Source organism: Leptonotus elevatus, chromosome 5 (genome assembly GCF_054856555.1).
Source record: "Leptonotus elevatus isolate MCC_2025b chromosome 5, RoL_Lele_1.0, whole genome shotgun sequence".
Classification (NCBI taxonomy): Eukaryota; Metazoa; Chordata; class Actinopteri; order Syngnathiformes; family Syngnathidae; genus Leptonotus; species Leptonotus elevatus.
The window spans coordinates 825019-851003 of NC_141243.1; the positions used below are offsets into that span (position 1 = coordinate 825019).

A 25985-nucleotide genomic window follows, 5' to 3' on the forward strand; every position below is an offset into this window, starting at 1 on the left:
CCTTTTCGCCTCGAAATTCAAATAAGTATTCCTTTTAGAATATTAAAAGACAAAACAAGAAGACATAAAAACAACAAAACACACTTTATTGCTTTATTTTAGTTTACATGTGAATATACCATCTTCAATGTGCCCGTTGTCAGTGTGGTACCAACATTTCCCGACGGTACCTGAATGTAGCATCGTTGCCCAGAGTAGGCTCGATATGAAGACAGCCAAAGTAATAGCTAGCTTCGCGCTTAGAAACAAAATCCATTTTTGATACTTCGAGGGAGAAAATTATGTCAACGAGCTGCGAAACCATTAAGATTGGCTAATATGATCGATATCTACACATACATGGATCATGATTGTGTCAACCTCGCTCCAACTTTTGTCTTGTTAGCTTGAAATTAGCATGCGTGGAAATTGGAATATCCCATGCCGAAGACGCCGGAATGTGTTTAAAAATGCCTTGACGGTGCGTTCACGGACACCTTGGCTCGTCGGGGACTGTTGAGCGATTATTTGTTTTGATGTGATCTTTTTCGTGGCCATGGCGAACTACTTGGCGGCCAAAATGAGATTGAACTCTCTGGTGAGGAAGCAAAACAAGAGCTTCAACGTCAGGATATGCACCATGGAGTCGGACATGAAGTTCAGCTGCGAGGTTAGTGGACACTCGACGAAAGAAAAGGACGGAAAAAGAACAAACACACAAACCTGCCACAGGTTGTATTCGCCACTGTGGTAAAAGTCTCCCGTAGAGGCGCTAGATGGCAGCAGAGAGCTATGCCCGCAATAATAATATAGTAGCTTGTAGTCAATTAATATATACAGGATTTTAAAATGAATGAAAACAAAAGAGATTAGTCAAATGTAAAGGGAAATATATTTTTAATTTAATTTGAAATGAGAGTAAATTAACAAACAAATCCTTTTATTTAATGACTGTGGGATGAACAACATGATTTTGCTTGATGTTTTCGTTCTTTTTCCCCCCTTTTTTTTTTTAAAGATACACTAGTTTAAAATGGATTTAAAAAGTGTAGTTTTTAACATACACCAAATAAAAACCCAAGACAATACATAAAATGCCTTAAAAAAGATGATAGCGGGATCAACAAAACACATTTGCTTAATGTTTTTACCTATTTAAAATAGTCATTACATTTAAACATCAATTCTCACTACACTAAATAAAACAAGGACATACTGAGTACAATTGAAAAGACGACTGCCAGATCAACTCATTTGATGTTTTTGCATGTGTTTAAATGCATAACAAAATCAATGTGCATGCATTAATTAAAATATGTAAATGTGATCAATAAAGCAAAAATAAAATTACATTAAAAAATTAAACAGTTGAGTTTTTCCCACATGCATTTATTATTTATGAAATAACTGTTACGCTCAATTGGTCAAAGTATTTGCGTTTTGCGTTTATGTGAGTGAGCGTGGAAGCGTTTTGCGCTGTGTGACGCAGATGAAGTGGAAGGGGAAGGATCTGTTGGAGCTGGTGTGCAGAACCCTGGGCCTGAGAGAGACCTGGTTCTTCGGCCTCAGGTACCGCATCAAGGACACGGTCGCCTGGCTCAAGATGGACAAGAAGGTGAGGCGGTCATATTTATTTTGAATTTTCCCTGCAGTAAGGCCTGGATTTCCCCTCTGGAGCTCAAGGAAGGATATCACAATTGTGATGAACAATTTCCAACTTGGCTCACTGGTACCGCAAGGCTGACGGCCATTTTGTTTGTGTCAGGTGCTGGATCAGGAAGTGCCCAAAGAGGAGCCCATCACCCTCCACTTCCTGGCCAAGTTCTGCCCGGAGAATGTGGAAGAGGAGCTGGTGCAGGACATCACGCAGCATCTCTTCTTCCTGCAGGTTTGCTTTGTATTTTTTGCAAAATTGTAAAAACAAAAAATGCTCACAGGAAAAATTGCCATCCTCATGGCATCCGTTGTCTTGCTTGTTTACACCGACCAGACTCGACCTTCTTCTTCATGGCTCTTCTACTGTATTTGCTCCATTTACATGGCGCCCCCTTGTGTTCAGCCTGAGATCATGCCACATAACCCAAATGCCTTGTCTTACAGGATACTGTAAACAAACACACGCAAATACAAACATGCAAGTAGGATGGAACAAGCAAATGAACACAAACTAAAAGAAACCAACATGCAAACGCCATGTACAGTATGAAATAAGTATATACAGTATGTACTGTATTAAAGGTGCATTGCGTCACTGCTATGTCAAAAAAACTTAAGTCCATTAAAAAAAAATGTTTAGAGGATGTCTGCATTCAGTTTCATCCCCAAAACATAAACATGACAAAAATGGACGTGTGTTTTTCACATAGCAGCGACGAATGATTAATTGATTATCAAATTAATTGCTATTTGTTTTTGATGATTGATTACAGTCATTTCTGGACTACAAGCCACTCCTTTTTTCACTTGCATTCGACCCTGCGGCTAATACAAAGGTGCGGCATATCCATCAGCTCACAAGGGGGCGCACTATAAAGGAAGCGCAAGAGCGTCAAGCAGAGTCAATCAAAGCAAGTGAGCCCAAATACAGAAGGAGAGACAGAACGGGAGCGAGACAATTTGCGCCCTCATTATGGAAAATATAGTAGCGGGAACCCGCTTCATTAAACATTAAACACACCTGCGGCTTACAGTCAAGTGCGGCTTATATGTGTAGTATTCCCCAAATGTAGCTAGCGCAGCTTATAGTCGGGTGCGCCTTATAGTCCAGAAATTACTGTAATCATTTAGATACCTTTGTTAGTTAAAAATGGTCCAAATCCTCACAATTTCAGCTTCTCAACATTAAATATTCTCCGCTTTATAATGTTCTCTATGAAGGATAGACGTGTGTAGAAGTCAAACAAAACACTTGCTTTTACTTTGAAAAACTCGGATCAACATTTTTGCATATTTTCCGAAATGTTACTGACCAATGCAGTAACTGAATCATAACTTATGTTTGTGTATTTTCTGCACTCTCAATTTGAAACATTGTGCCATGTTAATGAAGGAAAATTTAAAAGCTTAAAAAAAAAAAAAATTCTGATTCATCCATTTATTGACAAAATAATCAACAGAAGAATCAAGTATTAAAATCATCGTTAGTTGCAGCGCTGTTAGCGTTTTGAACAATATTTGATTAAAGAAAACAGTTTAATAACAAATGAAAGACATACTCGCTTGATCAAGTGAGTCTGAAAAACGTTTCCCTGAAAGATGCTCTGTTTTATTCTCACCAAATAAGCAGTGGTTACCTGCTTTGGCCTACAGGGGGCGCACGTCCCTTGACGTTTTTGCCCGCCCCGCCATCCTCTTCACCATTTTTCCCGCCTATTCGTGTGCATCCAAGTGGAGTCAATGTGCAAAATGCATCAGCAGCAGCAACGTCTCTGATGTAATGTCAGCGGGTGCGCCCGCCTCAATTCATCACTGACCAATTAGGCTTTACGGGCTGTGTTATTGGTTCCGATAATAACATATTCTCCACGGGGAGTCTCGGCGCATCCTGCCCACTGAGCCCGGATTAGTTCGAGTAGAGAGCTTTTAATCCGCCCGCCGTTTGGTTATTCAGGATGAGGGCGGAAAAAGAAAGAAAACATGTCTCTGTGTTACGCCATCAATTCCCGCCGCGGCAACAACAGGCGTGACGGCAGGATTAGCTTTTAGCCACTGATGCTAGACACGCGCGCACACACACACACACACACACACAAAGTTAACCTGGGCCCACATCAAAAAGGTACGTACTCACACCAGCCGACTCTGTTTTCATTCACTGACGCCCATGTCACTCACCAGGCTTTTAAAGCCATACACACTGACAGTCATATAAAAATACAGTGTACGCGAGGATGCCGACCCATAAGTGACTAACAATATGTGCGGCTCACATTCAGTTATTTGTTTAATAATACAACATTTTTATCCAATTTGCAAGGCGATAATCAGTAGAATGATCGATTCAGAAAAATGTTCAGTGCTTGCCCGAGCTCAAAAGTGTCAGCATCGTCGTTTCTTTAAATGTTAATCAAATGTTTTGACTATTTAAGATTGTTGGTAAAATTGAATTTGACAAGATTTATTTTTAAAAAATGTATTTTGAAGTAGACTGATTTCACACATACATTTAAAATTTGAGATAGTGTGAATCATTTTTCAATGACTTGAGCACGAGCGACCAGTAAATGATCCCATTTTTAGTTCTTTTTGAACTTCTCATGAACCTTTTTTTGTTACTGAAAATCGTGTCCGTCCGCCGGTGACGCAGACGATCGCTAATGTCTTTTTCCACAGGTGAAGAAGAAGATCCTGGAGGAGAAGATCCACTGTCCTCCCGAAGCCTCGGTGCTGTTGGCCTCCTACGCCGTGCATGCCAAGGTCAGGCTACGTTTCGGACCTTCGCTTTCCGAGGGGCGGGGCTTACTAACATTGCGTTGACTTTAAACGATGATGGCGCAAATGGCAGCAGGTCAAATAGTGGGCGAAAGCCGGCACATTTAAAAGAGGGTTTTGCGCTGGTTCAAACGCTCAAGTGGTTTTCATTGGGGCCCGCCCGACGTGGATCTTTTGAGGTGGACGCCGATTCCGATATTTGGCAGACTAAAATTCCCATAGCCGATAAATGAACTGCACTGCGCTGGAAACGTATCAACTGCAACATCAATGAAGCAACTTGAATCCAATTTTTGTGACTTCATGGTGAATGTGACTGATTTGTGAGAATGATTTCGATTTGAAAATGTGATGTTTGACTCCTGCAACAATCTGCCTGCTTTGTATGATGGTCACGGGCTAAAGCAATACAATATGCCGTTTGTTTTCAGCACGTAAAGGAAACGTTGAATTGCATAAATCTCAGATATTCCCGCATGTTCGTAATTGTCCATCCTAAGGAAACTTTTTGGGTTGACTTCCCCTTTGAGAGATTTTGTCTGTTTTCTACCCGAGTGTAGCCAGCAAATTTACAGTCTTAATTATTGCTTCACTTAGCAACATGCAGTTTGGTAAGAATGTCTGTTGTGAGCAAGCAAACGTCATTTTGTCTAAATCCAAATGTTTTATAACTGTAAAAGTACGTATTTCTCAGGAAACGAGCAGCTACTCTGCTCTTCTCCGCATTGTTTGATGTTAGCTATGCTAGTTAGCTGGTTAGTCTTAGTATATAGTTGACCAATTGTAGACACGCTAACTCTCGCAGCTGGTTGCAAATGTTCATTTCAAGACAGCATTGATTCCTTGATTTTAGCCAAGAGTGACATTTGGCGCTCTTGTAAATGTGAAAATGGGCAATATGGCGCAAAAATAAAATCTCAATTGCTTTTTAGTCATTCGGGGCGATGACGATTTCAATCGATTTTAATCCAATAAACCCAACACACGTTTATTTAAAGGTTTCATTTATTCCAAAAATAATTATTGTGCCAAATGTTCAGGCAACAATAATGTATACTGATTCTAAATCCGTTTGAACATAAACGTAACATTCACAGTCTGTGCTTGATTGCCACAATGAAGTAGTTGGTAGCCATTGACAAAATGAAAATGACAATAAATGACAACTCACAATAACATTTGGATGTAACAGAACATAAGAACAACAGCTTTTAATAATCCAGAAGACAAAATTCGATTTTCACGATTTAGTAAATTTTCAACCATTCCATTTTCAAAATGACGATTAATGGAATTAATTCGATTTATTGCCCGGTCCTAATTAGAAATATGGAAGACTCTAGCTTTGGGGGGGGAAAAAGAAGAAGAAAGGAGGCGACAAGGGGAATTTCGGAGCACTCTTAAATTCAATTCAATCGCTTTACCTTCACCCATGACTCCAAAAAACCAAAAACGAATTTTCAAAAGCGCGGTTTTACCACAGCTCAGTTAGCGGACTGTTCCTTCAACAAAGTGAAATCTCGACAACGTTCACATCGGCCCACCTCCGTCTCATTGTCTCAGTCACAACCCGTCAACTTTGCCGAGCCCTGGGATGAAAATGGATCGATCCTCAAATCCAAAAAAGCTGCCAAAGTCCGAGAAAAGTTAGCGAAAATCTCTCCACGAGGGAGCCGTGGGCCGATCCGAGATGTTGGCGCTTGAGTGAGCCCGTCTCGCTTAAGTGGACAGGAAGAGTGTCTTTTTGACAGGTGGGCAGGGTCCAGAGAGACGGGGGGGGAGCTCTACCTTGATAACGACCCCCCCGAGAAGCGCTCCCGCTCGCCTCCTCGCCAATTTAACGGCCGACAGAAGCTGCGGTGCGGATCAAGAAAAGAAAAAAAAAAGAAGCACATAAGCCGAAAAGTGTGAGCTCCGCGCTCGCTTTCGCTTCAAGCGTCAGTCGGCTTTGACGAGAGTCGTCGAAGCGCGTTTTGCTGCGGACGGCTCGTTGTTTGGCCATCGGCTGGCGTGCGACTCATTTGATTTGCGAGCCTTGGCTGGCGTGCAGCTCATCTGTTACGCAAGCCCGGAGAGACGGTGTTGCCGAGTGTGTTTTCCGAGACTCCGCCGCCGACTTTTGTCTTCATGACGCGACGGGCCCCTAAATCGGGTTCCTGTCGGAGGAGCGCAAAATGGCGCGTAACTCACAGGAGGTTGTAAAAAGACGCGTTGGTTAAAATGTACACGCTGTCGCACATCATCGGCAAGTTTTAGCATACTGAGCTTTTCTTTCTTTCGTTTATTTTAAATGTGTGTGCGTGTGATGCCGTCACGGGAGGGTACAGTGAGGACGTAGAACCCAAATTATTCACGGCCAGCCATCTTCAATGCAGCCATCTTCATTTTGCCAAAAGAAAAAAAAAGGCGTACACTCGCTTCTTTCAACAGAGGAAAGTTCGTTGTAGCTTTTTCCGTTCTTAAACTCGCTATTTTAGAACATTTTTTAAAAGTTCAGTATCCACACAATATCGTGTTCAATGATTACGTATGCACCGAATCGACCAAATGACAGAATACGCTCCTTTCTGAAAAAAACGTTTGGTTGCACAAAATGCAGCCATTTCTCACAAGGACTCTCAAACTGTGTTGATCTCATATCTAAAATGGGGCAACGTTGTCATCTACTGGTCATTGTGCGACAGTGAAGTTGTTAACAAGATTGACATTTACAGCGGAGCAGAATCAGATGCTCATTGGAGAGAAAAAAAAGATCAATATACTAGAGCAGTGGGCTTCCCAACCTTTTTTCAGTGACGTGCCGCCTGTGAAATAGTTTTCAAGCCAGGTACCCCAAAAACCAGCGCAAAATAAATAAATAAATCAATAAATAAAACAGAGTGCCGTGGCATCATTGTCTGATTTATTATTAAACTTTGGAACTCTTATTTGTATTTATGTGGTCTCTCAAACTATTTGGAAATAAAAAGATATAATAAGAAAAAAAGAATAAACAAATCATTAAATTATAAATAAAGATTTGTGTATTATCAACATAAAGTGTCATCTTTTGGGATCGCAGTAAAGCTCTGTTCTCAAAAAGAAATAATGAACTGAATTTTCAATAAAGTTTTCAAGTGATTGACGGCTGATTCTGGGTTCCACATGACAAGTTGCGTCAAACCATCCTGGAATGCGCTTTTAGGACACTCAAATTCAATTGCCTACTGAATATAAAATTCATTTGATTAACTTGTATATATATATTTTTCAAATATTTGAAAATCTCATGTACCCCCATTTGAGAGCCGCTGTACTCGAGTATACGACTTGTTAATGGTAATGGGGAAGTTAAGCCCAAAATGTCTTGACAATAACATGTTGTATGCACGCCGACCAGTCGAAACTCGGAGTTCTGATCAATTCTGCGTTTTCGAAATAGGAGTTAAGTAGCAAAATCCACTTGCGGCCATTTTGCCACTGAAAATGACGTCACAGATGCTCAGAGTTCAGGTCACGACCAATCATCTGCTTTCCGCGTTTGCTCATGTGACGTGTGATGTCGTCTTCAGTCAACAGCAAGTGGCAAAAATGTAATTCATTATAGACAAAATATGAACTTCTTCCTGCTCAAAAAGTATCGCTTTAAGATGATGATTACCGATTAGGGGGAGTTCGTCGTTGAATGAATGTTAGCTTTAGCATTTAGCGGCAAAGAATCCCGCTGCCGTAACGCCAAATGGTCCATTTTGGCGTCCTGCCCCAGCGCATATCCGCAGCGGCTTCTCCCCGCTGTTTTGTATTCCGAGAACGTGCCGCGCCACAAGTGGATTTTTGACAGGGCGCTTTGGAGATAAAGCCGCTCGCGGCGGGAAAATGCAGAGGGAACGGACGGTCTGGTCTCTCCAGGGCGCGCAGGCCCGGTCGAGCGTGATCCGGACCAGCCCCGGCCGAGTGGGAGACATTTTTAGCTTGGGCAAACTGCGCAGTGCAGCTTGGAAAGGGAAGTCAAGCGCTGACACGCTTCGGTCCTCCCGGGATCAATTATCGGCCGTTGCGTTGTCTGCAGTGATTAGAAGTTGGTGTGGAATCACGACGCGGTCTCGGGAGATGGCGCATTAGCGCTTTTTGGCAACAGGTGACGAGCCGAGGGGGAAGCGGCGAGGATGTGAAGAGGTCGCAGGGGGGGAAAAAAGACCCTGCGCCATCGAAGCAATTGTTTTGCAGAATGTCCTCATTGGCGGACGTGCGGCGGGAAGATCGCGCCAAAGGGTTTTAGCGCCGTCCATCTGTCGAGTAAATTTGATAGCAATCACACAAAAAAAACCTCGAAAGACTTTTTTTGTCAGTCCACTCATGATAGACGTGTCTACCAAATTAGCCCTAAAATGGCTGCTTCAAATCAAAATGGCGGATATTCTGTGTCTTCTTTGAAATGGCTTCCTGAGACATTTTCTCATTTTCTGCCTACCAGTACCAAATAGTGAAAATGGCTTTGAGACGGAACTTTCCCCCAAAATTCTCTCGGAGGAGTTTATCATTGTAGAATCTCAGAAAACAAAATGGCAGACTTCCTGTGTCTTTTCGGGCAGAGGCTTTCTTTTTTTTCCTCGGAATTGACACGTCTACCACATGTCGTGTCTTTGCGCGCTGAATCCTCACAATCTCCTTTGTAAGTGTTTGCCGATCCCATCCTCGTGTTGTAATCCATCTTTCTTTCTTCATGAAGGATTATTGATAACTGGTCAGCAGCGACCTTTTCCCTCGTGAAAATGAAAAACCTGCTCCTGCTGAGCATTCTGCAGAAAAGAGCCATCGGATTTGTTGACCATACGACGTATAAGAGCATACGAATCCAACGTTTTTAAGATGCACAAGAACTTGGCTTGATAAACGTGGAAGAAAAAAAAAAATTATGAATGAATTCATGCAAACTTATCTTCCATTAGAACAGGAAAATTTGGCTTTTTCTTAACTATGCAGTAAAATGATGCTTTTAGGTACAACAAACTTACGTCTCTTTTTTTTTTTTTTTTTAGATGTGCCGTCACTCTGGCAATTGGAGTTTATGGTCAAACTCAACATAAACACAAGCAATTACTGTATCACACCTTATGTATTTAAAAACAGCCACTTAACCTAGCTTAATGCTAACACATAATGGGACCTGCCAAACACAGGCTAACAAACAGCATCAGCATTGCAATGTTGTATTCTTTAACAAATATTCATTCGTGAACTGTGTAGCTTTTATTTATCCTCTGTGAAGAACCAAAGATCATCTCCATGTACTGTATATCTGTCTTTGTATTATACTGCCCCCAGGTGGCCAAGGCTTGCCACCAGTAAGAGCGGCACAATGTCCATTGTAGCAAACATGTTATTTTTATATTTATTTCCACGATTACTCTATGAATTTATTATTGTTATTGTTCTTATGATAAAAACAACAACCTTACAAACATTTTTCTGGTTGTTTTTCAAAGGCTGGAACGGATTAATGGCATTTCCATTCATTTCAGTAGGGAAAGATGAGTTGAGGTACAACTCATGGCACCACTGTAATCTTCAAAAATAGTTTTGTGCTTGGGAGGCTGCTAAGAAAAATAAATTGACCTTATATCTAAATCTTTTTTTCCTTTTTGTTGTTGAAGTCTTGAGTGAAGCCGTTTTTAGAGAGCGTGTGTCGTGTGTGTGTGTTTTATTTCACCGCTGCAGTTTGGTCAAAATTCACAAATGCACTTTTGAAAAATTCAATTCAATGCTTGCAGCTGCCTAAACAGTCTGAGGTAGGAATCCTGAAATGAAGTTACAGGAACCAAAGTTGGTCTAGTGCTTAACCAGATTGTACATTGGACAGCAACAATCAATCAATCAATCAATCAATCAATCAATCAATGTTGCTGAAACTAGGAGGAATGTTACTGGTTCGTCTTATTGTCTAATCCCTCGTAAAAATGTAATGTGGATGAATTCATCATCAAATGTGGAATACAACATTATGAAATGTTGCCGTTTAACCGCAGCCCGTCTAGTCGCATGATCTGATGACTGGCTAATGACTTCGTTGTGCCTCATGAGACAAAAAATGAAAACTTGAAAGCTCACATTATTTTACAGTACGGCGACTACAACCCGAACGTTCACAAGCCTGGCTTTTTGGCTCAGGAGGAGTTGCTGCCTAAAAGGGTGAGAGGTCGGCTACCGTCCGCGTCACGCGCCGCCCAACGCCCCCGGAAGCTCTGATGGTTCTTTTTCGCATGCATTTCAGGTGATCAACTTGTACCAGATGACGGCGGAAATGTGGGAGGAGAGGATCGCGGCGTGTTACGCCGAGCACAGGGGGCGGACCAGGTACGCGTGCTCAATTGCGTCGCTGCGAAGTCATCGGCACGCTTCCAATTTCAGGACGGGTATAAACGATCCATTTTCACCAAGTGGAACTTGACCACATGGTGGAAGGAAGAGACTCGCTGCAGATCTCATCCAGACGGCACATTTGAAAGCAAGTGAAATTGTGCGTGACAATCCACTTCTGGCTGCCTAAATGGGCTGCAATAAAAAGTCTGAAAACTAAGTCACCGCAGGAGAGTTGTTGCACATGTAATCCGACCAAGACTTTTGGAAGCATTTCAGATCTAACATGCAAAATCCAATTTAATTTGTGCCCCCCGCCTTGATGGGCTGCGGTAGAATGTAAAAACATAGTAACAGCAATAGAGTCTCAATTGTCAAATTGAGCATCCAGTCCAATATTGCTAAACAGGCTGCGGCAGAAATCTGAACTCTATTTAACATGCTGGGCTGCCTAAACAGGCTGTGGTAGGAATGTAAAAAGGAAGTAACGGATATTGGCGCATGCAACATCCAATTCAATTTGTGTGGCGGCCTGAACGGGCTGTGCTCGATGTTCTCCAGAATGCACATTTGGAATCAAACTAATCCTGTGATTTGAAGTGCTTGGCGGCCTAAATGGGCTGTGGCAGAATGTCAGAAAGAGCGCTGCTGCAAATTGGATCCAAATGACACATTTGGAAGCAATTCAGATGAAACATGAAAAATCCAATTAATTTGTGCGGCCGCTTCAACGGGTTGCGCTTGAAATCTAAAAAGTAAAAGTAAGGGGAAGAAAGTGTGGTGTAGCGCTTCTCCACAATGCAAACTTGGAATTGAACTTTAAAAAAACAAATTAGACATGCTTGGTCATCTCAACGGGCTGCGGCAAAAAGACAAAAAACTAAATATCAGGATGAGCTTTGATGCACATCTGATCCAGATGAAACATTTGGAAACGTTAGAAATCTAAAAAACAAATAAGAGGCAGAGTGTTTGCTGTCAGATGTAATCGAGATTGCACATTTGTTAGCAATTACAGTTAAATTTGAGGGGTGGAAAATTAACGGGCTGTGGTAGGAATCTAAAAACTATTTCTGGACTACAAGCCGCTATTTTTTTTTTTACTTGCATTCGACCTTGCGGCTAATACAAAGGTGCGGCTTATCCACCAGATCACCAGGGGGCGCACTATAAAGGAAGCGCAAGAGCGTCAGACAGAGCAAAACAAACCAAAAGCAAGTGAGCCCAAATACAGGAGACAAAACGGGAGACAGACAATTTGCGCCCTCATTAAGGAAAATAAACTAGCGGGAACATTAAAACACCTGCGGCTTACAGTCGGGTGCGGCTTATATGTGGAGTCCAGAAATTACGTTTATTTGATCAGTTTTGAAAATGCAATTTTGTCTAAAAATGCTTGTTTTCTCAGTAAAAAACAAAAAAAGGTTACGATAGTTATATATTTGGTATATTTTTTCCAAACAATTTTTTACATTTATTTTTAGAAAAATCTATTTAAAAAAAAAAACGTGCTGGTATTTCTGATGAATACAATTCTTTTTTTTTTGGTTTCCCTGCAGAGAGGAAGCTGAAATGGAGTATTTGAAGATTGCTCAGGACTTGGATATGTACGGCGTCAATTACTTCTTAATCCGGGTGAGCGTCTCGCTCGTATCTTGTCCCTTTTTTTTTTTCTCCACTGGTGCTAAACGATGCGGCGAGTAAGTTTGCCGCCTCGAGCGAGTCGCCGTCCCCTGGCCGGACCTTGATGGATGTGTTCCGGAAAAGGCCGGGACATTTTCAAATGCCATCGAGGAGTCGCAAAGCGGCGAGTGAGAACGTCAACGGCCTCATATATAATTGATTTTATGTTTTTTGGATTTGTTGGGGTCTGGATGTTTCTTGGGCTGGGGAGGAGTTCTGGTGGGGGGTGTCTGGTCGGTGCTGGATTTCACCTTCCTTGGTTTTCTTTGGTCCCCTCGGGTCTCCTGACGGCGGTGTTCGGTTTAGGTGAACGGTATGAGATTTTTTCTAATAGGTTTTCTGGTGAGCTAACAAATACACGCACACACGCACGCACGCACCCACGCACATACACATACACATACTCACCCCCACACACACACACAAAAAATAAATAAATAAATAAATAAAAGAGCAATGATGATGACATTTCCGAATGAACAATACTGAGCTCTTAAAAAAAAATAAAAAAAATAAAAAATAAAATAAAAAAAAATATATATATATAAGACTTTTCAACGATTAATCGTCGATCAAATGAATCATTTCTTTTTGGATAATTGATTCATTATTTAGAAACTTTGTTTCATTTAATCAATCTGCCTCTTGTACTGATTTGCCAAGACAAAAACGCGTGGCGCTATTTTCCTGTTCAAAATGTCTTCTAAAAACGTGACCCGTTATGGAATGATTGGCCTTTTGTCTTTCAGAATAAAAAAGGAACGGAACTTCTGCTGGGCGTGGACGCGCTGGGCCTGCACATCTACGAGCCCGACAACAGGCTGACGCCCAAGTGCTCCTTCCCCTGGAACGAGATCCGCAACATCTCCTACAGCGACAAAGAGGTGCCCGCTCGCGTTTCCTTTCCGTTTACAATCGGCCTTTGAGATATGAGTTGAGTTTGTTCCGGCATCGCGCTCGTAACTTGAAACACGGCTTTTTTCAAATCATCCCTCCGCAATGACTAGAAAAGTACCGCAACACCGATGCTAGGTTTGTTAGCCCGCCGATTGCATTGTTTGTGTTAAGATAGCGGAAGTTATTGGATTCGTTTCTAAAAGTCAGACTTTATTCTTGTAAGATTAAAAAACAAAAACAAAATCACGTTACAACCATTCTCCAAATATATGACTTGATTCTTGTCTTTTATAATTTTTTTGTTGGAAATTAATTTCAAGAGAATAATTAAAAAAATACTACTACCGGTACTTTCTGGAAAAAAAAGACTATTTATAAATAGACCGATTTATTCTCGTCATACTACTTATGAAGAAGAAACTTTATTCTTGAATATGTATTTTTTGATTATCCTCAAATTTACAATTGCAATTTAGGATTTTTCTACTAATCAATCTGTCGATTATCTTGTCCATTTATTGATGAATTGAATGAAAAACACATTTTCATGCCAACAGTATATTTAGAGACAGGACATTATTTAAAAAAAAAAAGGAACAAACTTATATGAATTCAAATGTATGTCTGAAAATATGTATTATTGTTTTCCAAGATAAAATGGAGGACTACAGAAATCGGACAATATTTACTGTTGCGAGGCCGAAATTCTGAGCGTTTGGCCACTTTCATGTCAAGCAAGAGCTCTAAACGATTAATCGATCCATCCGTTATCATGACCGCTTATCGAGTTGTCGAAATACTAATTGACTAATTTCGTAATCAGTTGTTGTTTAATTGATTGATCATTGCGCAACAACCTTTTTCTTCTTTTTCTAAAAAAATAAAAATACATCTTATTTCTTCTTCTTCGTCAAAAAACGACTTCATTGTAAGTGGAGGTGGCGCTGCAATTTCTATTCAGCAGGCAAATGGAAACGACAGGTGCCCCGCCCCCTTTCTGTTGCGCATATTTCCAAAGTGGAAATATATATTTACTGCTTATCAAACTATATCGTATTAATGGTGGTTTGTGCACGTTTGCATTTACAGCAAATTTCATTTCAAGTACATGCTGACATTTTGGCAAAAGGTCAAAAGGAATAATCCCCACCAGCGAGTTTTCCCCCCCGTGTGCTTTATTATCAAGTCAATTATGCCAGCGTGTTCTCGGGCTTTTATCGCATCTTCCAATTGGACTCACGCGGAATGGGAAAATATTTACACATGGACGTGAGAATGAAGTTGTCTTTTCATGAGAAAAGAAATCATAATTTTGCACGAGTTACAATAAGTTGCTATTCTTTTTTTTTTTTTTAATTAACTCAAATTTGCACACAAAAGTTAAACATTCACAAAATAATAACTATTCTCATGAGACAACTTTTTTCTCAAATGTAACTTTTGTTGCAAGCAAAACTTTTGCCAGCAAAAATTATATATTTTTTAAACTTTGATGAAATAACTTTTTTAATAGAAATGATTATCATCATAAATTAGTACTTTTACATGAAAAATGTGCTAATAGATATTTTAAATAAAACATCCACTAACACGGCACTATTTCTCAATTTTTACTTTCGTAAGAATATATGATTTTTTTTTTGTCAATTGCATTTCTTCAACTGTAAAACTGCAATTTTTTCATGAAATAAAAAGCTAATTTGATCCTTCAAAAAATATGAATCCCAAACACACGACTCTAGCAAATGTGAAATAAAAAGACACAACATCACACCAAACTTTGACATCTGTGACATTATTGTGGTCTCATAATTGAGTCAAGCTTTATTTCTGTCTTTTTTTTCATCTCCTCAAAGTTCACCATCAAACCTCTGGACAAAAAAGCCAACGTCTTCAAGTTCAACTCTTCGCGGTTGAGAGTCAACAAATTGGTGAGTTGCGAGTGCAAATACTTTGTTTTGCTACTTAAGTACATTTTTCTGATGATGGCTGCTGACAAGTGCCTCGTTTGTTGTTCCTTTTATTCGTACTTACGCAAGTCGAGAGTTTTGTTTGATTGGGACCCGGTTATACGCTATCGTTTGGGCTTTTTCATCACGGACACTTATTATTTCTTTTTGCCGCTTTGTTTCGTTTTTTTTTTTTTTTCTTTTACATATCCACATATATACACATGGGGAACTGACGAGGTTCAGTACCTCCAACAAAGTTACGAGCCGACCCTCTATGACCTCGATTGGAACGTTGCCCCGCAGATCCTCCAGCTGTGCGTAGGCAACCACGACTTGTTCATGCGCAGACGTCGCGTGGACCCCCTGGAGGTGCAGCAGATGAAAGCCCAGGCCAGGGAGGAGAAAGCCCGCAAGCAGGTCGGACGCACGCTCCGCCCGCGCTCCGCCCGCTCCGCATTCTAACAAACGTGCCAATTTACGCTTGATCAGGGTTCGCCAATTCCGGTCCTCCAGGTCCCAAGTCCCGCAGGTTTGAGATGTTTCCTCCTGCCAACACACCTGACACGAACCATCAGGAAAAAAAAACAATATCAAGAAATAGTCAACTTCAAAGTAAAGTAAAACAAATGAAAGGGGACAGAAAGACGTCAAACTTGTTTTGTCTGCCACAAAAAAAACCACACACAAACAAACAACACAAAATGAATGACCGCGAGGAATTGTGCTTTTCTACATTTTTTTAAAAATACAAATAGACTGAGAAGATTTTGTGTTACAATCCAGATTGTATTATATATTTAAGTTGAGAAAAATGTCTCATTTTCCCTTTTTATAAATTTGTTTTTTCGATTGACTGATCAAATGTCATGATGGGCTTTATACGATATTTGAAGGCGGTTAAACTCCCATCAATTCATTCCATTTTAAAGTTTGTATCAACAATGGATGCGTGTGGTCTCTGTATCCACAACCGCAAGCAACACGAATAGCACGTTTCTGGAAAAGACCCCCCCCCCCCCTCACACACACACACACACACACACACACACACACACACACACACACACACACACACACACACACACGTGATATAACAATAATACAATAGAAAAAACAATAATTATGTGCTGGACTGGAATTGGTGAACCCCGCATTAGATGTTAGCATCAAGCTAGTGGATTGCAAACAGTGGCCATTTCGTGGCCCAAAATGTTTCGTTATATTATTCGTCACCCCAAAAAAATTATATAATACTAAAGACTCAAATAAAAAGCATTCATTCGTTGCATGCGACGCTGCTTGATTACTTACTTGATTAAAGGTTTACAACTTCCTTAGCGCGGATGCTAACTTCTGTGAGCTTTGGTTTCATTGTGGCTTTGACTCCGCCCCCACCCGCACCGTCCAGGTGGAGAGGCAGCTGCTGAACCAGGAGAAGCAGCGGCGGCAAGAAGCGGAACGCGCCCGAGACGAGCTGGAGCGACAGCTGCTTCGGCTTCAAGACGACGCGCGCATGGCCAACGAGGCGCTGGTGGGTTGCGAGCGTCCGCCCGCGTCCGCCCGCGTCCCCCCGCGTCCCCCCTCGCTGTACGCGCCCACCTGACGGCAACATCGGCCTGCCCGGACATTTAACTCGTTCACGCCACCTTTACTTTGAACTCTGGGTTCGGTTTCCCGGCGAGGCGTCTGACTTTTGGCCGCCGATGTCTGCGCAGTTGCGCTCGGAGCAGACGGCGGACCTCCTGGCCGAGAAGGCGCAGATCGCCGAGGAGGAAGCCAAGCTGCTGGCCCAGAAGGCGGCCGAGGCGGAGGCGGAGATGAAGCGCATCAAGGCCACGGCCATGCGGGGCCACGAGGAGAGGAGGCTGATGGAGCACAAGATGCTGGAGGCCGACAGGACGGCCCTCAAGATGGCCGAGCAGTCCCAACGCAGGTGAGCGCCATTGCATGCATCAGTTGATTTCTACCACGATTCAGAGGGATGATCCCCCCGCTGGTCATTTTTACCAATGAAATACGATGACGTGCAAATTCTTTTGACTGTGCCTTGCACAAGTACACCAAAATTGCATGACACAACCTGCGCCACCATTTGGACCTGCTTTTAGCTAGTCTAAAATCGAGTCTACTTTTTGCCGGATGCGGGCATCAGGTGTCGCCCCCAAGGACCACATGTGTAGCCCGCCGGCCTGTTCCAAAAAATAGCTTACCATTGTGATTTTCTAGGAAATGTGAAAATGTAAACAATGGAAAGGATTTATACAAAACACTGCTGCATATTAATATTGATCTTTTTCCCAATAATTGTGAAAAATCATTACTATGATCAGTGTTTTCACATAAATTATTGTTAATAATAATAAGGGATGTCACTAACAACCAATTTGCGATTATTTTAATATTTGATTAATCTGTGGATTCTTTTTTCGATTTATCGATAAATCGGATAAAATAAAAATGTTTGAATTTCAACCCCTGTATTGAAAACCAGGACATTATTTCAAATTAACAGCGTAGAAAGCTAATTGCGATTTAGTTACTGGTTTGGCTGAAAATGTTGATTATTATTTTAGTAAGTAAAGCAAATGTCTTTTCCCGAGACCTCAAAATGTTTGTTCAACCATGAACACGTGGAGGACGATCAAAATCTGTGAATATTTACTGCTGAGAAGATGAAATTGGGAGAATGGGAGGAATTTCTAACCCAAAACGATTAGGTTTAAAAATCAAATAATTGATATTGAATCCCTTTTCGAGCCAAATAACGATTCATAAAACCATGAATCGATTTTTTTCATCTCTTTTTTTCCCATCAATTCTTGAGAAAATACAATTTTAAAGGACCATTTTTATTTTTTATTTGACTGTTTTCTTGAAATGTACTGTTCACATGGATTTAAACGTCTTTTCTTACATTTATGGAAGACCTGACACTTTAAGACAATTTAGAATCTTTTTAGTTTATATTTATGATGATTAAATTTAAATTCTAAAAATATTTTCATTAATAAACTAAATCATTTGACAAGTTACCGCCTCCACAATATTTACTTTATTATTCAAATGTAATAATTGTGGCGTTTTTATCATGTCTTTGACATTTAAGAAGAATTGACGTTCCATAATGAATCAATATCGGATTGAACTGAAGTGAATCGAAATCGGGAAAAATCGAACCGAACTCTTGTGATTCGAAATTAGAACCGATACCCAGCCTTAGAAACAATGAATAGTTAGCTATAAATGTGACATTTCATTAGTTGTCGATGAATTGTTGCGCCTCTAATATAAACACGAGCTAGTCCGTCCACGTGCGCACGCCGTTGAAACGAATGTCAAAAAAAACAAAACGGCACATTCTTGAACTCGCGTATGCGAGCTAATGGACACGCTGTCCGCGCGACCGCTTCCTTTCTCCTTGTTTTTGCCGCCGCGGGTCAGAGCGCCGGCCGCTTAATCGTACGACTTGACGGCGTGACTCGCTCTCGTCACATCATCTCGGTTAACCTCATCGCGCTCCGCCAGGCTTGAAATGAATTTTCATCTTTTGCCGTCCGGCGCGCGCGCACGTTTCATTGTCATTCCATTCACACAGTGGGGAAGAAGATCTGCTTTCAAGTGGTGACGACGTGACCGCGGCTGTATCGCGCCACTTCAAACTGTACCGAGCAATCGTTTTTAATCGGTCGCCGTTAGCCTCTTGCCGGTTAATGCAAAAAAAATTTTTTGGGGGGGGGGGGGGGGGCCCAGGGAGCACTTGGTCCAAATAGGAATTGCTGGCAAAGATGTATAGTGTAGTGAGACATCTTGATTGAGACGCAAGCTTTGTGAGTTGTGTAATGAGAGCGGTCGCCGCTTGTACACAAGCACTTCAGACGCAATCAAATATTCTCAATTTATTCTTGAGGATAAATGTCCAAACTTTTAATGGAGTGCTTCCTTGACTTCTGTTCTGTGACTCATGCTGCATATCAAATCACAATTTCCCGTTGAAACAAATTGAAATTAGGCACAGGCCGAATGCCGGCTTTGACGATTGACCCGTGTTTTGAAAAAGTCAAGGCTAATAAGCGCTAATTGAGCAGCTCTTTTCTTTTTGGGGACGCTTAAGCAGAGCACAATGTGATCGGCTGCTTGCAGAATTGAAGAAATGAGCCACCTCTGCGAAATTAATTGCCTCCAATGGATTTTTTCCACACAGAAGACAAACGAGACACTGCAAACACGCATTTTGCTCTGATTAGTAAGCATTTTCCTAAAAAAAAAAAAAAGTTTTCCCAGTGAGTACTAGTTAGCCCCAAGGACAACATGAGTAGTAACTTTGATGTAACTGTCCCAAGGTCACCTCACAAGAATGAGTTTTTTGTTTTTTTGTTTTTTGTTTTGGGTAGGGCCAAAGAGGCGGAGCAGCTGAGGCAGGACCTGCTGGAAGCCAGGCAGTCGGAGCACAGGGCCAAGCACAAGCTCCTGGAGATCACCAGCAGGGTGTACACGGTAATGCGCGTGCTATGCCAAAGATGCTAACGTAGCAATCCAATAATAATCATCATGATAATAATACATTGGATTTAGATCGCACTTTTCTGGACACTCAAAGATGCTTCACAATGGAAAGATTATTCGTGCGCTCACACATTGACACTTAAGTGGCTGACGGAAGGAAGCGTGGCTGCCAGCGTGCGCCTACGGCCCCGCCCACCACCACCAAACATTCGCACCTTCCGTCCACCAGTTTGAGCGGCAATGTGTGTCAAATGCCTTGCCCAAGTACGAGGGATGTAACCAAATCCAAACGTCACGATATGTAGCTCACGATACGATCGTTATCACGATATTGTTGGGAGGTTGCCGATATATATATATAAAAAAAAAAAGAAAAAAAAGAGGTCACGACAGCTAATGCATATAAAACCACCTACACTGTAAAAACTGTTGGGTCAAAAATGGACCGATCCTCAACGCGGAGTCAAGAAATTGCTCTTTCACTGTAAAACAACTCGTAAATATTTTGTATTTTGTGAGAAACAAGCCAGAAAGTCGTCTCAAATTGACTCATGAAATGGATGGATCCATTTTTGATCCATAATTGGGTTCCTTTTGAGTTGTTTTTAGAGTCTACAATCTCTAATAAGACTTCATATTGAGGCGCGCACTTGCTAATAACGCACGCCCACATCGACTTCCTCCACATATTGACTCGCTTCACGAGCAGATGACGTTCCTCGTCACCTGACCGTGAGCGTGGATTTGAAACGTTGAACGGCCAAAACATGTCTCGTGAACATTCAACTGCACTAAAAAAACTACGCAAATGGAAATCCACTTGACTTTTTCAGCAGATGTGCTGCTTTTAATATCGGAACACGACGGCGACGACGATATAGTGCGGCAGTTTTAATATCGCGATATCACGATATCGCCGTTATCGTTGCATTCCTACCAAGTACTCGACGGCATGCGACTTGGGGAGAGCGGAATCGAACAGCGGGCCTTGCGGTCACTGGACGCCCGGTGTGATGGGGCTGCCGGATGGTATCGGGGTCGCATATCGAGCGCGTCACGCTGCAGTTGTCGTCAAACATTGCAAAGAAAATATGAAAGATGTCATTGAAATAACGAAATGTGCAGACTGAAATAAACCGAAGAATATCAAAAGCAATATATATTGATACAAATATAAAATTGATTGAATAAATGATAAATACACAAATTCATTCTTTTATATTTATTTTTCAATGTTTTGACATGAGTTTTTTCTTTCCAAATAACTTTATTGAACAATTGCAAACGGATCGTCCCCAGCCAATCCTGTCGCGTGACGTCATCGCTAGACGACCCCGATACCATCTGGGAGCCCGATCACATCTGGCGCCGACACCGGCTCTCCCTCTTAAGCCACGGCGACCGCGTAGCAGTCAACCTCAGAAAAAAGATGGACTCAAATGCACTAAAACCGTCACGGAAGATAAATAAAAAGTCCTTTGTTCCTTCTTGACTCACGCACGCACGCACGCACGCACACGCACGCACAATTGGCCGTCAAATTGCCCTCTCATGCTATGCCAGGATGCGTTCACGTCGCCTGTCCGCCGCTTTGCATTGACAAGCACAGGATTTCCATTTAGATTGTCTATTAAGAGCGGACGTGACCTGGCTGCGGGCGGGCGTGCGTGCGTGCGTGCGGGCGTGCGTGCGTGCGTGCGTGCGTGCGTGCGTGACCTGGCTGCGTGCGTGCGTGCGTGCGTGCGAATTCCCGTATTCCTCCACTGTGTTTTCCGTTTGCTTTCCTATCCCAATGTTGTGCTTTCTTTTTTTTTGGGGGTGGGGGTGTGATTCCCCGCCAGTACCCCGCGCCGCCGATGGACTGCTTGCCTCCCGAGCTGAGCTTCAGCAAGGAGAATCTGAGCTTTGACTTTAAGGACACCGACATGAAACGACTCTCCATGGAGATTGAGAAGGAGAAGTGAGTCGCCGGCGCCGTTTGCAGGACCGCGAGCTGCCATTTTCGCTCGCTGTTCACTACTCGTCCTTTCGCTTTCACATATTTGACTCCAAAACGGATGAACTGCTGCACATGATTTTTCACAACAATGAGAAGTAACGTCCCTGTAAAGTGAAAATGAATCTTGCGTGATACGGCACAGAGAAGTGTTGACAAATTGGAATTGAAAAAAAAAAATAGTCACGTGTGTAAAACAAGGCTGCAAAATGAAAATATCCCACAAGGTGTTTCCACACCATGACAACGAGGCGCTCTAGAGCGGCCACGCCAACACAGGAAGTAGTGTTCATCTGCCATTTTTTTAATTTTGTCTCAGTTTTACTCCGGTTTCAATCACGCTTGATAGTTTCGATCACAATTAGTCAACTTCATCCCGTTTTTACTTACCGACTATAAATCCAGCAATTTAGTCTTTATCTTAGTCCAAGAAAACACCATTTTATTCATCTGGTTTTAGTCAACAATAACTGTTTTACCCCGGCCAGAACGTTATGTTGAACATTTGGGATCGAAAACTATTTCACATCAAACGTTCTCTCATCTTTTTGATGAGAAACAACTTGACACACAATTCCAGCATATCAACAAGTGGCTACTACGGCTCAAGCTACAAGCTAGTAAGTTAGCCAGCATTAGTTAGCAGTCGGATTAACATTATTGTTGGAACGTTATAGCCGTTGGATTCATGTTACATTATAACTATAATTTCCCTTATTTTATTTTATCTTTTAACCTTTCAGCGTGACTCCACCTCCTGTCGGTCCCACGTGTTTGTGCATGTTGCGAGCTGCAGATTTGAAAGGGGGCGTGTCACTGCGTGTCACGTGACAGATGAGCAGAGACAAGATTTGACAAAATCATGTCATTTTCGTCTCGTTTTTGTTCATGAACTAAAATGTCCATGTGCAGTTTTTAAGTGGAAGTAAATTTTCGTCTCGTCTTCATTAGTTCACGAAAATGCGTATTGATTTAGTCCCAGTTATTGTTTATTAATGACGCTTTTTGTCCAGTCTTAGTTTTAGTCCGGTGAAAAGTGTGTGCTGACGAAATAATTTTTTTGTTTCGTTTTTGTTGACAAAATGAAGACTAACAAAAAGCCCCTGTTGCCTCTCAAGTCAGACTTCCCTAAAAAAAAAATTCCACCCTCACTCTTTGGTCTTCTTTCTGTGATGAGCGCGCACCCACGTCTGACTACGGGGCACTCGAAAGTGGATAAGGGAATACCGCAAATTAACGATATATATATTTTTTTAAAGCAACAAAGCAGGATTTAGGGTAAACATAAGCGTGATTTTGCGCTAATCTGCAAATATGCGGCGTCCATTGTGCACCCCTTTTTGAAAAGCACGCTTTTTTTTCTTTAACACTCCGCCAGTTTTGCATTTAGTTAGATTGATTTAAAAAAAAGTATTTTGCTGACGTTATCTTTGACCACCCTGTGAGAGTGATCTCCATCTCAAAGGCGTCTCCCCCGTGCTAGGGTGGAGTACATGGAGAAGAGCAAGCACCTCCAGGAGCAGCTCAACGAGCTGAAGACGGAGATCGAGAGCCTGAAGCTGAAGGAGCGGCAGACGCCGCTGGACGCGGCCCACGACCGCAACGCCGAGCAGGGCGCGAGCAAGCACGGCAACCTCAAGAAGGTACCCTCGCATTAACGCTGCTACTTCAGCGCCTTTGAACTGCTAGCGTGTGTTCGCCGGCTGCTAATCTGATTATCTTCAGACGAATCCGATTACGTTGGCCGTGTGCGTTTAGCCGTTTAGCGAGGCACACGCGCAGCGGTTGTGTCGTGCATCTTTTTTGCGTGACCTCTGCCAGGGTTTTGCGAGCCTCACAAGAATCTTCTCCGTCGACGCCGTCATCACATCTCCACAGCGGTGACTGCAATCATGTAAAACGTTTCAACGTGATTCTGTTTGGCTGCTCGCTAGTGAGCCGCTAACGCGAGATGCTAATGTTGCGGTCACTCAGTATACCTTTTTGTCAAACAACACCAAAATAGACAGAATCCAATGCAAGTAAACACAAGCGAGCGAGCCAGTAGCCTAGCTAACCAACCGCTAGGGACTAGCATGAGATGCTAACATAACAGTACATGCTAGCATGAAATGCTCACATAGCAGTACACGCTATTAACTCACATTATATTCTATCTTTTATTTACAAAAAAACAGTCATCAATGTTAAGCGAAGACTAAAGCAATTTGGTAAAAGTAAAAAAAAAAAAAGAAGTGATTAATCAGATCTAAAAATAGTCAATTCTATTTCCAATTTGTGACAAACTTGCAAGTTCAGCTTTTTTTCATTTTATCTTCCCACTTTGATTATCCAACTTCATTTTCCTCATTTATCTAATAAGGAAGAAAAAAGAAGAAAAAAGAAATTCCCCTTGCACGCTTATTAGCGGTGAACGCGAGTTGATTTATTTAAAGCGCAGGCAGACGGCAAACATTCATCTTGCTCTCTTGGAAACGCGCGACGTTTTAACACGAGTTTAACGTCCGGAAGGCGAAGATGAGCAAAAGATGAGCAAAAAGTAGAAGCGATCACAGAGCAAGAGGCAGACGCTCCGGACGATTCATGAAGGCCGCTGTCACACGCACACACAAATTACGACCTTTTCAAAATAGTTATTCCTAACACATATCATTTGAAACAAAATCTTTAAGACAAAAAAAAAGGAAATTAAACCGCTCAAAATCAAATGGAACCAAATAATGAAAATGAGCATAATAAAAAAATATTTTTTTCTCACATTTCATTAATATAAAAAAATATAACAAATATTTTTTTTTCTATTTCCATGAAATAAATAGTAAAAACTCAGTTGTATAAAATAGAAGAAATGTGCAAAAATAGTACAATCAATTACAGATTGAGCAAGATAATTATTAGTAAATATTTACAGTTCCATACAGTACAGTATATTTTTGAAACTCGTAGGGAGGTCATACGGAATATTATAAAATGTAATTTGAATGTAAAAGAAAATTGCAGTAAAATGAGATATCATAATTTTACAATATTGTTTGGTTGTACTAAATACACAACATCTCCATTTTATTTTTCATATGACAGAAAATGTCAACCGCGTGACAATAAACGTTTCCCGTACTTTGTTGTAAAGTTGTCTTATGAATAACCATCCGTGTTTTGCCCGTTGATCATCCGGCGCGCTGTCCTCGTCCTGCGCCGTGAATTTATGGATCTCCACGTTATCGATCCCGTCTGCATCCACCAGCCGATCCATACCAGTAAAACCCACCAAAGTGCTCGTGCTCGGTCTTTCAATTATCCTCCATTTTAAAATCGCTTTGTTGAATTAGCCAAGGGAACCCGCCGGGCACGCGTGTGTGGTCAAGTGTACGAAGCAAAAGGTTCAAGTTTTGAACTGCTCTGGCAGCCATTGGAAAATACTCATGATGAAATATAGTTTTAGTGGAGGTCGTTGACCTTTGTTCATTGAAACAAAGCTAAGGTCATCGCTCATTTTTGTTGCCTTTGTGGCCATCTTTACGCGCTTGACAACGGCACGAGAAACCTCATTTTTGCAGTGACTGACGGCGTCGTCCTCCCGTGGTGGCGCTTTGTATGATTCCCTCCGCAGTTGACACTTCAGAGCACCGAGTCCCGAGTGGCCTTCTTTGAGGAACTCTAAGCAAGCCTTCTGCAGTCCTTCTACTATCTGCTTTCTAATCTCCCAGTTTGTGACAAAGAAAAAAACATTTCCACTGTTGAGGTAACCATTAAAAACAGTTTGGAGAATGTTGACGTTGCGCCCTTGAACAAACCTGGACGTGAAATCGACATTCGTTCCCGCATCGCCAACATTCGTCCCTTAGTTGTTTTTTACATCACTGCTGTAAAAAATGATAACTATTAGCTCGCTAGCAGAGGGCAACAAAGACCGTCGAGCTTCAGGGGACGCCTTAAAGTGGGGTCAAGATAAAAATAAATAAATATCAAATACATGGCGTGTTTACACTACATTTTAAAAATAGTATTTTACATACAGTACAACAATTTGTAACAAATCTTGTGACTTTTTACTTTGTAAGAATGAACTCGTACCATTTGTAATGAGGCTTTCCTCTCCTTGTATCGCACAGCGTACATATGCTAATGTGTGCGACGATATCAATTCCACCAATTATACAGGAACATTTATTTTCCATTTGATCAAATAAAACAAGATGTTTCTACCA

At 41.7% G+C, this 25985-nt stretch overlaps 1 protein-coding gene across 1 annotated transcript; it reads left to right on the forward strand.

The window, feature by feature from the left end:
• The first annotated feature begins 193 nt into the window (after nucleotides 1-193).
• nf2a (NF2, moesin-ezrin-radixin like (MERLIN) tumor suppressor a) lies at nucleotides 194-25985 on the forward strand. The gene is made up of 16 exons (XM_086076762.1): nucleotides 194-649; nucleotides 1469-1594; nucleotides 1745-1867; nucleotides 4312-4395; nucleotides 10510-10578; nucleotides 10661-10743; nucleotides 12306-12381; nucleotides 13179-13313; nucleotides 15183-15257; nucleotides 15582-15695; nucleotides 16687-16809; nucleotides 16994-17211; nucleotides 19670-19772; nucleotides 21623-21741; nucleotides 23261-23420; nucleotides 25388-25985. Exons 1-16 carry the CDS (start codon nucleotides 536-538, stop codon nucleotides 25436-25438), a joined length of 1773 nt encoding a protein of 590 aa, XP_085932888.1. The 5' UTR covers nucleotides 194-535; the 3' UTR covers nucleotides 25439-25985.

What these genes read in the sequence shown, in the direction of transcription:
- nf2a (XM_086076762.1), top strand. Translation starts at nt 536, where the DNA reads ATGGCGAACTACTTGGCGGCCAAAATGAGATTGAACTCTCTGGTGAGG. An exon ending in GAGCACAGGGGGCGGACCAG is followed by an intron (nt 10,744 to 12,305) that starts GTACGCGTGCTC and finishes GTTTCCCTGCAG; the next exon opens with AGAGGAAGCTGAAATGGAGT. An exon ending in AGGAGAAAGCCCGCAAGCAG is followed by an intron (nt 15,696 to 16,686) that starts GTCGGACGCACG and finishes CGCACCGTCCAG; the next exon opens with GTGGAGAGGCAGCTGCTGAA.